This window comes from Salmo trutta, chromosome 14, assembly GCF_901001165.1.
Source record: "Salmo trutta chromosome 14, fSalTru1.1, whole genome shotgun sequence".
NCBI classification, from domain to species: Eukaryota; Metazoa; Chordata; class Actinopteri; order Salmoniformes; family Salmonidae; genus Salmo; species Salmo trutta.
Genome location: NC_042970.1, coordinates 67,879,112 through 67,891,315, shown reverse-complemented (window position 1 = coordinate 67,891,315; position 12,204 = coordinate 67,879,112). Strand labels below are relative to the sequence as shown.

Below are 12,204 nucleotides of genomic sequence, written 5' to 3'. Positions count from 1 at the left end.
TTTCTTTGAAACTCTCAGCTCATGTATTTTGTTGGAAGATTTAAAGGACTTTGCTGGAAACCTAACTGATATTTATTTTCTTGTCCATATCTAATCTCTTCCTCCCGGTCTTTCCTCAGAGTATTTAGCCAACAGACTACATAGCCTACATCATTTTTTGTCCGTGTTCGATATTCCCTGTTATGTTGACCGGTCAGCCTGTAACTCTAAGTTTAATATCTTTGAGCTTCTACTGTAGTTTGTTGGAAAGTCGTTTTATGTCTTTTGTAATGTCCTCATCTGATTTCCTCCTCCCTGTCTGTCCCCAGAGTATTGTGTCCAAGTACGGCTCTCAGTTCAGAGGGAACTCTCAGCACGATGCCCTGGAGTTCTTGCTCTGGCTCTTGGACCGGGTCCATGAGGATGCCAACCCCACCACCAACAACAACCACAGCAGCAGCAAGACCAAAGCCAACGGAAAGGTAGGAGCAGACCAAACACTGTCACAAAGTTGTCATGAAGTCCAAAGACATTCACATGTCATAGACATTGTCTTGTGTTGACAATGTCTACGACACTCAAAATAAGAACACCTGTCACCAAACTGAAACATCTTGAAAAATATTGATCACTGTTGTGATCGAACGGTCCTGACTCATGACACATTGTAGATATACTGTAGCCAACAAGTTCGCTGAGGTAAGGTTTTTGGCTGATGGTAGTACTATGTTAGCCAACTGTGGCTGCAATCCAAAATGCAAAGACCTCTCTGCATTCTACAGTAGCAGCTTCGGCAGTCTCAGCTGTGTGAGAGCAGAGGTACAGTTGCAGAGGCCGATAATAGCTCCTTATTCAGGTGGAAGAGTTGCAGAGGCTTGAGTCATCATATCACCTGGGTCCCACTCAGGAGCACACACACGTCTTGCTTTGCTCATCGACTAACTTACTTTAGAGCAGGACACGTACACACACACACGTGCATAATGTAGGGTGGGGCCGTTGGGACGAGAGATTGCTACCGCTAGGGCCACCTTTGCTAAATGAATATAGGAGAAACACTGGGCTAATAAACAAACTTGAGATTGAACTTGGTTAGCATGTATCAACATCTTTTTTTTCGCATTCAATTTAGTAATATTGCAAGCCTTGGTTTTGCTCACAACCTAACCAGGTTACTCCTAGTGTGGTAGAGCAAAACACCTCAGAGGTTCCCATGAATGCATATTTCTATTCTCAAGAGATACAATAGAGACTCGTTACGAAGAGCTTGTCTCAATGACAACAAAGCGAATTCCACAGCATTCTGCAGCGATACGCCATCCCATCTGGTTTGCGCTTAGTAGGACAATTGTTTTTCCCAACAGGACAATGACCCAACACACCTCTAGGTTGTGTAAGGGATATTTAACCATGAAGGAGAGTGATGGAGTGCTGCATCAGATGACCTTGCCTCCACAATCACCCGACCTCAATCCAATTGAGGTGGTTTGGGATGAGTTGGACCGCAGAGTGAAGGAAAACCAGCCAACAAGTGCTCAGCATTTTCAGGTCTCAGCATATGTGGGAACAGGTGAAGCTGGTTGAGAGAATGCCAAGAGTGTGTAAAGCTGTTATCAAGGCAAAGGTTGGCTATTTTGAAAAATCTGAAATATTTACAATGTAGAAAATAGTAAATTATAAAGAAAAATCCTTAAATAAGTAGGTGTGTCCAAACGTTTGACTGGTACTGTGTATATATATATGTATTACAATAAACAAACATAGTCAAAAACAATAGACAACATAACTGACTATTAACTGTCTTGATGAGAGGTGGGTCATCAGCTTAATGAGCAGGCCTCCTCGTTAGAAGAGTCGACCAATAGCACAGGCCGCAGGCTAAGGAATGAAGGCCCCACCGTGGGCCCTCTCCTGAGCTGCTCTTGCGTTGCCTGAAGAGAATTGTACAAACGCACCGTACTTGTTATATTCACCCAGCCAGGTCACAGAAATCAATGAATGCATTTGAAGAAAAAGAGACACGGAATGTGTGGGATGAGGCCTCTTTAGAATCCCATTCCATTGACGACCCTGGTCCCTTTCTCAATGGGAATGATGAGTCTAGCCACTGCGGCGTCTGACTGTTGTGTCACTCATGGCTGTATTACTGTTTACCCCTCTGAAACGGGCCATTGTGTGTGTGTGTGTGTGTTTGTGTGTAGCAGGAGAGGTTGTTGAAGTGGCAGCCTGCTGTGTGATGCCCCCTCTCATTCTCTCTCTTTCCATCCCTCTCCGCTCTCCTCTGTCTGCTGCTGCAGAGGGGAAGGGATCAGGGGAGGGTGTACCGCATTGGCAGAGAAAGCACGGCATACTATGACTTATAATGTGGATGTGATCTCTAATATCATTTCATGTAAACACACATTGCCCCTTTAAGGTGTGCGATGGTTACAATGATGCCTCGCTTCGTTGCGCTTCAACAGTATCCCCTTTTGGCTTTTGCTCATCTCCGGCTGCTATTATTAGCCAGTGAAGTCCTTATTCTCATTGACTGCCATCGTGACGCCACCTAACAGCTAATGCCTTTCTCTGCGGCTACGCTATAGAGGAGGCCCTTTATGCCACGTCAACAGCTCAGGGCTCTGGTTGTCATTAGCCGCCGCTGAATCATGGCTCCATAAAGCCGCTTTGCCGACGCCTCGGCCCGAGAAAGAAGAAGCTATTTCAGAGAACGCTGTGGGTATGTGTGATCCATTTCTATTACTTTCTGTAATTGAATTAATTCTCTGTGTTTGGTTGGTAGCTCCATCTTTCTCACCTCCCTCGTCTCCTCTCCTCTCCTCCTCCGTCCTACTCTCTCTCCATTGACTGGTGTTAGAACACTGATGGTGTGCATTGCGGCGTACAGCGTACACACAGATAGCAAATGGACAGAACAGATTGATAGATGGATGGGTGTATGGATTGATGGGCTGAGAGAGAGTGAGAGCAGGACAGGATGACACCTCCGTCGTCAGAGCCTGTGAAACGGGCGTTTCAAGTGAGAGCAAAGACCCAGATCAATCTGCTGACCTGCCAGAAACCTGAGGAGACACATTCTGATCCTGCCTCCCTCTTTCACTGAGTGAATGGTACAGACACATCTTTTGTTTTGGCTCTGTACTCCAGCACTTTGGATTTGAAATGATGCAATGACTATGAGGTTAAAGTGGAGACTATCAGCTTTCATTTGAGGGGTATTTTCATCCATATCAGGTGAACCGTTTAGAAATTACAGCACTTTTTGTACATAATCCCCACATTTTAGGGAACCAAAAGTATTGGGACAAATTCACCTATGTGTATTAAAGTACTAAAAAGTATTTGGTCCCATATTTTTATTGACGCAATGACTACATCACGGTAGTGACTCTACATATTTCTTGGATGCATTTGTTTTGCTTGTGCTTCAGATTACGTTTTGCCCAATAGAAATGAATGGTAAATAATGTATTGTGTCATTTTGGAGTCACTTTTATTGTAAATGAGAATTGAATATGTTTCTAAACACTTCTACATTAATGTGGATGCTTCCATGATTATGGATAGTCCTGAATGAATCATGAATAATGATGAGTGAGAAAGTTAGAAGCACAAATATCATACCCCCTGAACAAGGCCGTCATTGAAAATAAGAATTTGTTCTTAACTGACTTGCCTAGTTAAATAAAGGTTCAATAAAATACCCCCAAGACATGCTAACCATTTTTGGGGGGTATAATATTTATGTTTCTAACTTTCTCACTCATCATTATTCATGATTCATTCAGGACTATCCGTAATCATGGTAACATCCACATTAATGTAGAAGTGTTCAGAAACATATTAAATTCTCATTTACAATAAAAGTGACTCCAAAATGACACAAAACATTATTTACCATTCATTTCTATTGGGCGCAAAATAATCTGAAACACAACCAAAACAAACAGCAAATGCATCCAACAAATGTTTAATACACATATAAGGGAATTTGTCCCTATACTTTTGGTTCCCTAAAATAGGGGGACTATGTACAAAAAGTGCTGTAATTTCTAAACGGTTCACCCAATATGGATGGAAATACCCTCAAATTAAAGCTGGCAGTCTGCACTTTAACCTCCTCGCCATTGTATCATTTCAAAGTGCTGGAGTACAGAGCAAAAATGTTGCTTTTGTAGCTCACTGTATCTCCTCCTCTACAGGAAATTTCCTTACAACTCTATAACTGCTTAATTTCAACATCCTTACACATCCACTTTCTGCTCCAATTCTTCACTTGTCCCCCGTTACACCCGACTTTTACTGTCACCTTTGCAATACCTTTGCAAAACTACAAAAGACAAATTAGTACAGCGTGTGTTTCTTTACATAAGCATCTTTCAGAATGGATGGTCTGTATTTGAAGAATGCATTTCTGCATTATCTACATGGACTCACACCGGCCTGCAAGGCCTATAGAACAGAGCAGAAACCAAACCTCAAACCTAATGCACCTGCAGTCCTCCATTTTAAGATCAGTCCTCTGTTATTGGTGTATGGGTTCAGTAGCAGGGGCCTACTTTATGTGTATTGATTCAGTATCCGGGACCTACTATAACCTGTGGTCCAGCATACAACCAGCCATGTGACCAGCTGAGCCGGTTCACCTTCCTCAGCTAGTGGAAGGTTACGTAAGGAAGTCGATCAACAGAGGCAGCTCAGTAAACTGACGTTTGATCAGTTGCTGAAGGAAGCCAAGTCTCCTTGAACCAGAACCCATCGTAGTAGAAGGGGATTAAAGGGCCAGTTTGAAATAACGTGTGTGTCGCCTTCGTCCAACCCCTCAGGCTTGACAGCAGTATTTCTCATAATATGAAAGTATCAGGCCTATCTAAACCAGTTTGCACAATATTTCTCTGGTGTCGGAATGAAAATATATCAGACAAACTCACTTCGTTCGTATGCCACACATGTGGCATAAATTTCCCTTTAAAATAGTTACATCTGGCCCTTGGCCTTGACCTCCCATCCAGTGAGTGGGCATGCCTGCCTGAGTGAGTGGTTTAAAAGCCGATCCATCTTACCCTCTCTCTCTCTATCCGTCTCACCCCTACGGACGGTAGTGGTAAACGATGCCTAGCATCCCAACACCGCTGCTAACTCACAGAGGCATTATCTCTGCATTATTCCATTTTAAACGTCGATAATAGCTGGCTTCTCACTCTGCGCCCGGAGAGAGTTGACAGGGTGAGTGGATGGAGGGAAAAAAAGAAAGAAGAAAAAACCAGCCTGGATGGATGGAAGTAAACTGCTTAGACTTAGAAATTTGGTCTCTGGACGTTGTGGCAGCCGGCGAGGCGGCGATAGAACACATTATTGACAGACCCAGAAATTGTGGGTTTGACGTCTACGGATGTGAGGGTTAAGAGGCCCTGTTCTCCAGAGAAATGTGTTTGTTTATGATACAGATCAGACGTGGATGACAGGTAGACAGGTAGGGGTTGATGGATGCTGTATCAGATGTCTCCTGTCAGTGTTGCCCATTGGGATGTTAAAGCTCTGATACTCCTCATTCAGTTGTGCCATCAGACTTGACACTGGCAGTCCGTCATATAGAGAGAATGGATCTACCATTGGACATCTCTGCGTTCCCTCTACTGCTCTGGAGCTAAATGAAGTCAGCTTTCCTCTCTTCTCTGTTGGCGCATTAGTGTTGTACATTGATTAGGCGTTGGGGTTCACAGGTTGCTTATCTTTCCTTTGCTCCCTCTCTCGCTCTCTCCCTTTTTCTCCCACGCTCACTGTCACAACTCTGCTTCTCCCTCTCTCTCTCTCTCTCTCTCTCTCTCTCTCTCTCTCCTCTGACTCTCAACCCCTCTGACTCTCTCCATATGTCTGTCTGGTCTACTTGTCAGTGATGAGCTGTCTAAGCCGTTGCCAGACGTCAGCTACAGCTGAATGTTAAGAGCAGGGCGGAGGGGTTGACGGGGCAGACGGCCACAGACCCTTTCTCCTTCTGCTCCGGCGATCCCGCTCAACCTCTCACAGGTTACTTCAAACGACACTTCTCCCGCCAGCCCTGCCGAACCCCAGCCACAATCCGATTAGAACACCAGTGACATTTCTCAGATGCTTCAAATTCCACACGGCATAGAGAGAGTGGGGGAGAGAGGGAGGGAGAAAAGGAGATGGGGCGAGACGTTTGTTGGTGGATTTGCCCGTCTGTTTGACTGCATGATGGGCTTCGATCTCCTTTTCCCTTTACAGATGTCTATTTTGTGTGAAATTTAGCAGCTGGAGAGGAAGGAAATTGAAGCAAAACTCCTTATTTGCTGCTTCCTGTCATGGAACAGATACAGTAACATCAATATCACCACTAATAGCCCTTTTTTGCTACACTACTGTATAAAGAAGAACACAGTGGCGAGGGGCATTGTAGTAGTGGCGCTGTGGTGTATATTTTTATCACTGAAAACATGTGGCCCCGAATGAAGGGAATCTGGGACCGAGGGGGAACTAATCCCACCACTACGCACACACGCACACACACGCACACACGCACACACACAACCTCACCTCCTAATAGGATTTACGACACAAAAAAATAGAAATCTCGGCTTTATGAAATATTTCTCGACATGCCTCCTTTTTCCTTTTCTCAACGTTGGATTCTTCATCCATTATTCACCCTGATCCCTTTCCGTGTCTTTTTAAAGCCTCCTTCCTCCTAACGTGGCTCCATCTACTATTCACCTATTGAAAGATAAATGATTGAGCAGGGCCAATTTGCGTCCCCTCTCCCTGTCCCCCCCCATCCTTCCCTGACTCATTTCAAAATGCTTCTGAGGGATAAAAGAAAGAAAAAGTTTCAGGTGGGCTTTTGTAGTGGCATGGTATCGAGAGAGAAAAATAGAAAGGTGTTGACACCAGCAGCTCTCAGCTTCAGGGATTCACCTAACTGAGCAGATAGCTAATTTGTGTTCTTTTGTCAAACCTGCTGAATTGGGCCGTCTAGGTATCAACGCACCTCTGTCTAGGTTTGTCTGATCAGTTAGCGCTTCTAAAAGAGCTCGCACTTTTTTGGAGACTGAGGTGTTATTTTTCTTCCACTTGGCCTTACTTTGCAAAAGATGATGCCCTGTAAACCTCTCCTCCGGTTTGCCTGCCTTTCTTCCTTCAGTAATTAATTGATGGTCAAAGATGGAGATAGACACTAAGAGAGTGATACTGAGCGGTTTGGCTAGAACCATCACTGTGGATCAGGTGCCCTAATCAGTCACTAGCAGCCCGTTATCCTGCTTGCCTGGTTCGCTAAGATGAAAGCGGCCAGTCCAGACCAGGACAAACAACTCTCTCGCGCCACACTGAAGCTTTCCAGGGATTTGAGCTGATCCCTGATCCCTGCTGGCCCTCCTTCCCTCCAGACAGGAAGTGTGGTAGTAGACTAACAGGTATGGTTACAGCACAGTGCACACCACAGGGACAGAGTCACATGGGGAGACGGAGGAAAGAGAGAGAAGTGGAAGCGCTGTTGGACATCATCTGTGAGGTCATAATGGGGTGAGAGAAGGAGTCTATCGTCGTCCTCGTGCCACAGAGTGATGAAGATAAAGGAGGAGGAAGGGTGTGTGTGTGCATGCGTCTGCTTGCTGCCCAAGCCAATTACCGCTCCCACAGGGGCATCAGAGAGCCACAGTCACAACATGGTGCAGAGTCAGGACCCAGCCTCCCCATCAGGAGTCAACCCAGAGTCTATTATCATCCCAATGTGCCCTGGGTCTTCCACAGAGCCTCCAGAGACAGTGCTCTAGCTCTGGGACCCTACCCAGGGACCCCCTATCTGACCGTGGACATCCAGGCTCGCTGTGGGGTAGCTAGGCCTCTCAGAGTATTGCCCGTGACTGAAGCACCACAGGGGGCTAATGAAATGGAATCTCCCTGAGGATCAGGAGGGAAGCTCAAAGTCGGAGGAAGAGCGCCGGCCGCCGCTCCATTAATGGCAGGAACATTAGCCCCGGGATCGATCTGCTGAAAGAGGGGGGGGGCAGGATGTGTGTTTGCGTGTGTGCGTGCATGCATGTAGGTGAGACTGAGTGCTGTGTGTGGTGGAGCGCTAACAGTGCGGGCTGAAGGGGTCTAGGACACACACAGTGGGCTTTCTAAGGGCACTCAGCCACAGTTCCTCTCACACATAACACACAAACACAGACAGATTACATTTGGCTTCCAAACACTTGTATTTATACATACTACTTTTCTCTCTCCCTCGCTCTTTCTCTTTCTCTTTTTTACATTTTCTTTTTACTATGTCTCTATCCTCTGGGGGGGTAAGTAATGCGACTGTCCCACTTCTCCACTTTCACAGCCCATCCATCTTCTACACACACACACACACACACACACACACACACACACACACACACACACACACACACACACACACACACACACACACACACACACACACACACACACACACACACACACACACACACACACACACACAGGTAGGGTACCTCAGAGGTGCCACACAGAGACGGCTGACTGCCATGGGTCGCCATTTTAAAGGCCTTTAATGGGTCACACATTTGATTAAAACCATTAATATTTCAAAAGACGCCCAGACCCCCTAAATAGTTCAGGAATATTTAAAATATTCAGCGGCATCAACACTTTTGTCTCCTTTGAGAGGGAAAAAGGACGCTCATTAGTAAGTTGAGGGTGAGTCTGGTTTGTATTGAATTGTTGTTGGTGGAAGGTTGAGTTGTGTTAGTGCTGAAGAATTGATCTCTCGTTCTCTCTGGGTGTAAAATCAGAGCTGGGCTCAGCCAGGGAAAGCCTTTGATGAACACCAACACGTGGTTTGAATGTTAAAGAGCTGTACACTATCATTTCATTCTCCTCCTAATTTATGATATTCAAAAATAAATCTCCTTATGTGCCTGGCGGATTTCTCCTTGACTGTTTTTTATTAGAGTTAAAAAGGCAAATGCGCGCGCGCACGCACGCACACACACACACACACACACACACACACACACACACACACACACACACACACACACACACACACACAGGAGAGTAATATGAGCAAAACGCCTGTGTAAATACATACCGATTATTTTGATTTGAAGCATCATTTGAGTAAAGCTGGAGGGATTTGTAAGCAGTGAGCCTCCCTGGGCTGAAGGTAATAATGGTCCCCATGGATGAGGTTGACCTCCTGTTAGTCTCTGAGGTTCCTGCTGCTGGGACTCTTCTGTACGATGCTGTTGTGTTCCTCATTTAGGCTGGCTTACTACGCCAGTGGCAGACACAGACCAAGGGAAGGGAGGGGAGGGAGGTGGAGCAACAAGGTGCATTTGCCGCAAGGACATTGTTCCGATTTAAAGTTCACTCTCGCTAATGTGCTGGTACTACTTGGTCAAAAGTAGTGCACTACATAGGAGGAAAGTCTTCAATGGAGAAGTGCACTGTCTGTGACTTTGTGTGAGACTTGTCCACAGAAACCCCACCTCTTCATCTGTACTCTACAGGCCTTGAGGACTTGTCATTCTCCTTACCGCACTATTTCACGCTCATATTGTCTCTCTCTGTCGCTGTAATCTCTGTGTGTAATGCCAACCTGTTCTGCAAGTGTGGAAAATGCCGTGAAAGAATACAACTGAATACAGTGGTGCCTTTTGTTTGCTAATAATACAAGTTAACAATGTCTGGCCTTGAGGCCCATTGTCTTGTGTCATCATATCCCACACCCATCTTTATTGTCATCGGTCCCATATAAGGTAGTACCTTCCTGGCACTCTGAAGCTGTATAACTGGAGTGGTGGCTATAATGTGGCTTTACCTGTTCCGAGGAACACAGACGTTCTCTTCCACACCCTTTGGCTTGTGGCCTGACAAGAATATTTGCATTCTGTTCTCATCTCCTCTGACCGAACACCTGACTGGACTAGCGTCCCTTTTGTTTACCTACCTTCAGCAATTGTTATTTTTGAACCCTGAGAGGCAGAAAGGTCACGGTCCTGAGTTTGTTTTGGCTGCGTTCCACTTCACAGAGGAACAGGAGCCTGTTTTGTAACACTGCAACAGGTGTGTTTTGGTTTACCGTCTGCCTGTTTTTTCTGTTTCTCTGTCTTATAAGTGGATTTTGTTTACTTTGTAGTTCGTACTCTGTCTCTTGTTCAGTTTAACTGGATTTTTGGCCCTTTCAGGGTCCTCTTTCCTGGTCAATTTTAAAGTATGGTTGTGGATTCTTTTACTTGGTGAGATTGCCACTTAACATTTTGAACTCTAGTCTGGTAGACAGACAATGTGGCGACAAAGATACTCAAGGTTTCATTCTACAAAGCGGCCCATGTTGAAATCGCACCATAAAACCAACCTAGACCAGATTTTATAACCCAATTTGATGTGAAAGTGATATGAGGATTTTTAATGGATGTTGTCCTTTGTAACTTTTCAGAGAGAGAGAAAGAGAGATAAAGAGATAGTGAGAAAAACAAATCCTCTGCTTTTTCCACATTTCATGTTAAAAAGGAATTTGCACTGAAGGGGGCTTTGTAGGAGATCTCTTACACATGGGCACTCTTGTGGAATGTGGTTTTATCATAGAGCATCACTTTTTATTCAAATGAAAACCCGCTGACCTCTACGACCCGTTCCTCTTCACAAAATAATGGATTTTCTCTCCTTCCTCTTTCCTCTCTTAGCTTAGGTCGGATAATTTATTTCTGAAATTAATATTTGCCTGTGAACATAGCCAGTGTGCAAATGAGAGACTGCTCTCCTCTCTTCCTCTCACCCCTCTCTGGTCTTTGCCAAGTCAGATTTGGCTCTGAAGGAGCTGCCAAGAGCTCTGTTCTGTGGCCTCTTATTTTCTGTTTTTGTCTGTCTGTGTGTGTGTGTGTGTGTGTGTGTGTGTGTGTGTGTGTGTGTGTGTGTGTGTGTGTGTGTGTGTGTGTGTGTGTGTGTGTGTGTGTGTGTGTGTGTGTGTGTGTTGCGTGTGTTGCGTGTGTCTGTGCATGTTGGTTCAGCGAGCTTCTCCACAGAAACTGCTAGAGGGCAGAGAGTTTGGCTGCGCCCCATGCCATCGGAGAGTATACACCCAGTTCCAGCACTCCTTGGACAGGTCTAGGATCAGTGTTAGAAGGCTTGGTTGGCAAGTTTCACTGTGTTTTTAGTAGGGCCGGGGCGCAACATTATTTACATGGAAAAAATGAAAACACGAAGCAGTCCAAACTCCTTGGTCCTTTATAAACCAGCTGTATGTAAAATATTGTGTACTAGTTTGGAAAATAAATACATGTGACTCTGGATGACAACACAATAATGTCTGTTTCCAACATTAGAACTGTTTCCTTAAAGAAGTGAAATACGCTTCATGTTTTGTTTCCTTGCCACGATACTAACGACTATACTGGTATCGTCCCCGCTCTAGTTTTTAGGCACACGTTTGCATATATGTGGCCAGTGGGCCTGTTATGGCCAAATTGGAAAGGAGTGGCCTCTCTCTCTGTGTCTGATGGTATGATAACCAACAGTGAAGAGATAAACCCATTACATATATTTACTGCTCTCTACTTCAACAGTTGATATGTATTCCTCTAATAGGGATATAGTGGTGACCTTCATCTAGTGTCTGGGCAGATAGAGGGAGGTGACATACAGTGGGCAAAGCTATCATAACTGATAGAGAGAGGTGACATACTGTACAGTGGGCAATGCTATCATAACTGATAGAGGGAGGTGACATACAGTGGGCAATGCTATCATAACTGATAGAGAGGGGGGACAGAAGCAGAGAGACAGGGATGGATGGTCTACATGTATGAGGATGGAGGGAGGGAGGAAGGGGAAGAAGGGAGGGAGGAAAGGGAGGGGAGTTATAGAATGCCTGTCGTTTCCTCTCTTATTATCCAGACGGCCACATTACCGTAATCCTGCACTGAATAGACCCGAATTAGTAGCAGCTCTCCGCAGCTAAAAGAATAGGAGTGAGTCAGCCCCTTTACTGCAGGGCAAGCATTTCACAGACCCCCTCCCTCATTCCTTGCTTCCTCGCCCCCCCTCTCTTTCTCTCTCTCTCTCTGTTCCTGCTGACCTCTTCCCTTTCTTTTCAGCTCATGCCATCCATGCTGCCATGTTGCCCTGTTCACATTGTTGAGTTTTTAATCCCCCATTTAACCGGAACAGAAAATGAAGTTGGGACAGAAAGTTGGAAACAAAGTTGGGTTGTTAGGTGAG

At 45.3% G+C, this 12,204-nt stretch overlaps 1 protein-coding gene across 2 annotated transcripts in view; it reads left to right on the top strand.

The window, feature by feature from the left end:
- Positions 1–12,204, top strand: part of LOC115147197 (ubiquitin carboxyl-terminal hydrolase 43) — a 110,387-nt gene that overhangs the window by 10,877 nt on the left and 87,306 nt on the right. For both annotated transcript variants that reach the window (XM_029689279.1, XM_029689278.1), the window contains exon 2: positions 309–461. In XM_029689279.1, the coding sequence (XP_029545139.1) occupies positions 309–461 (153 nt within the window). The remainder of the gene's footprint in view (positions 1–308; positions 462–12,204) is intronic.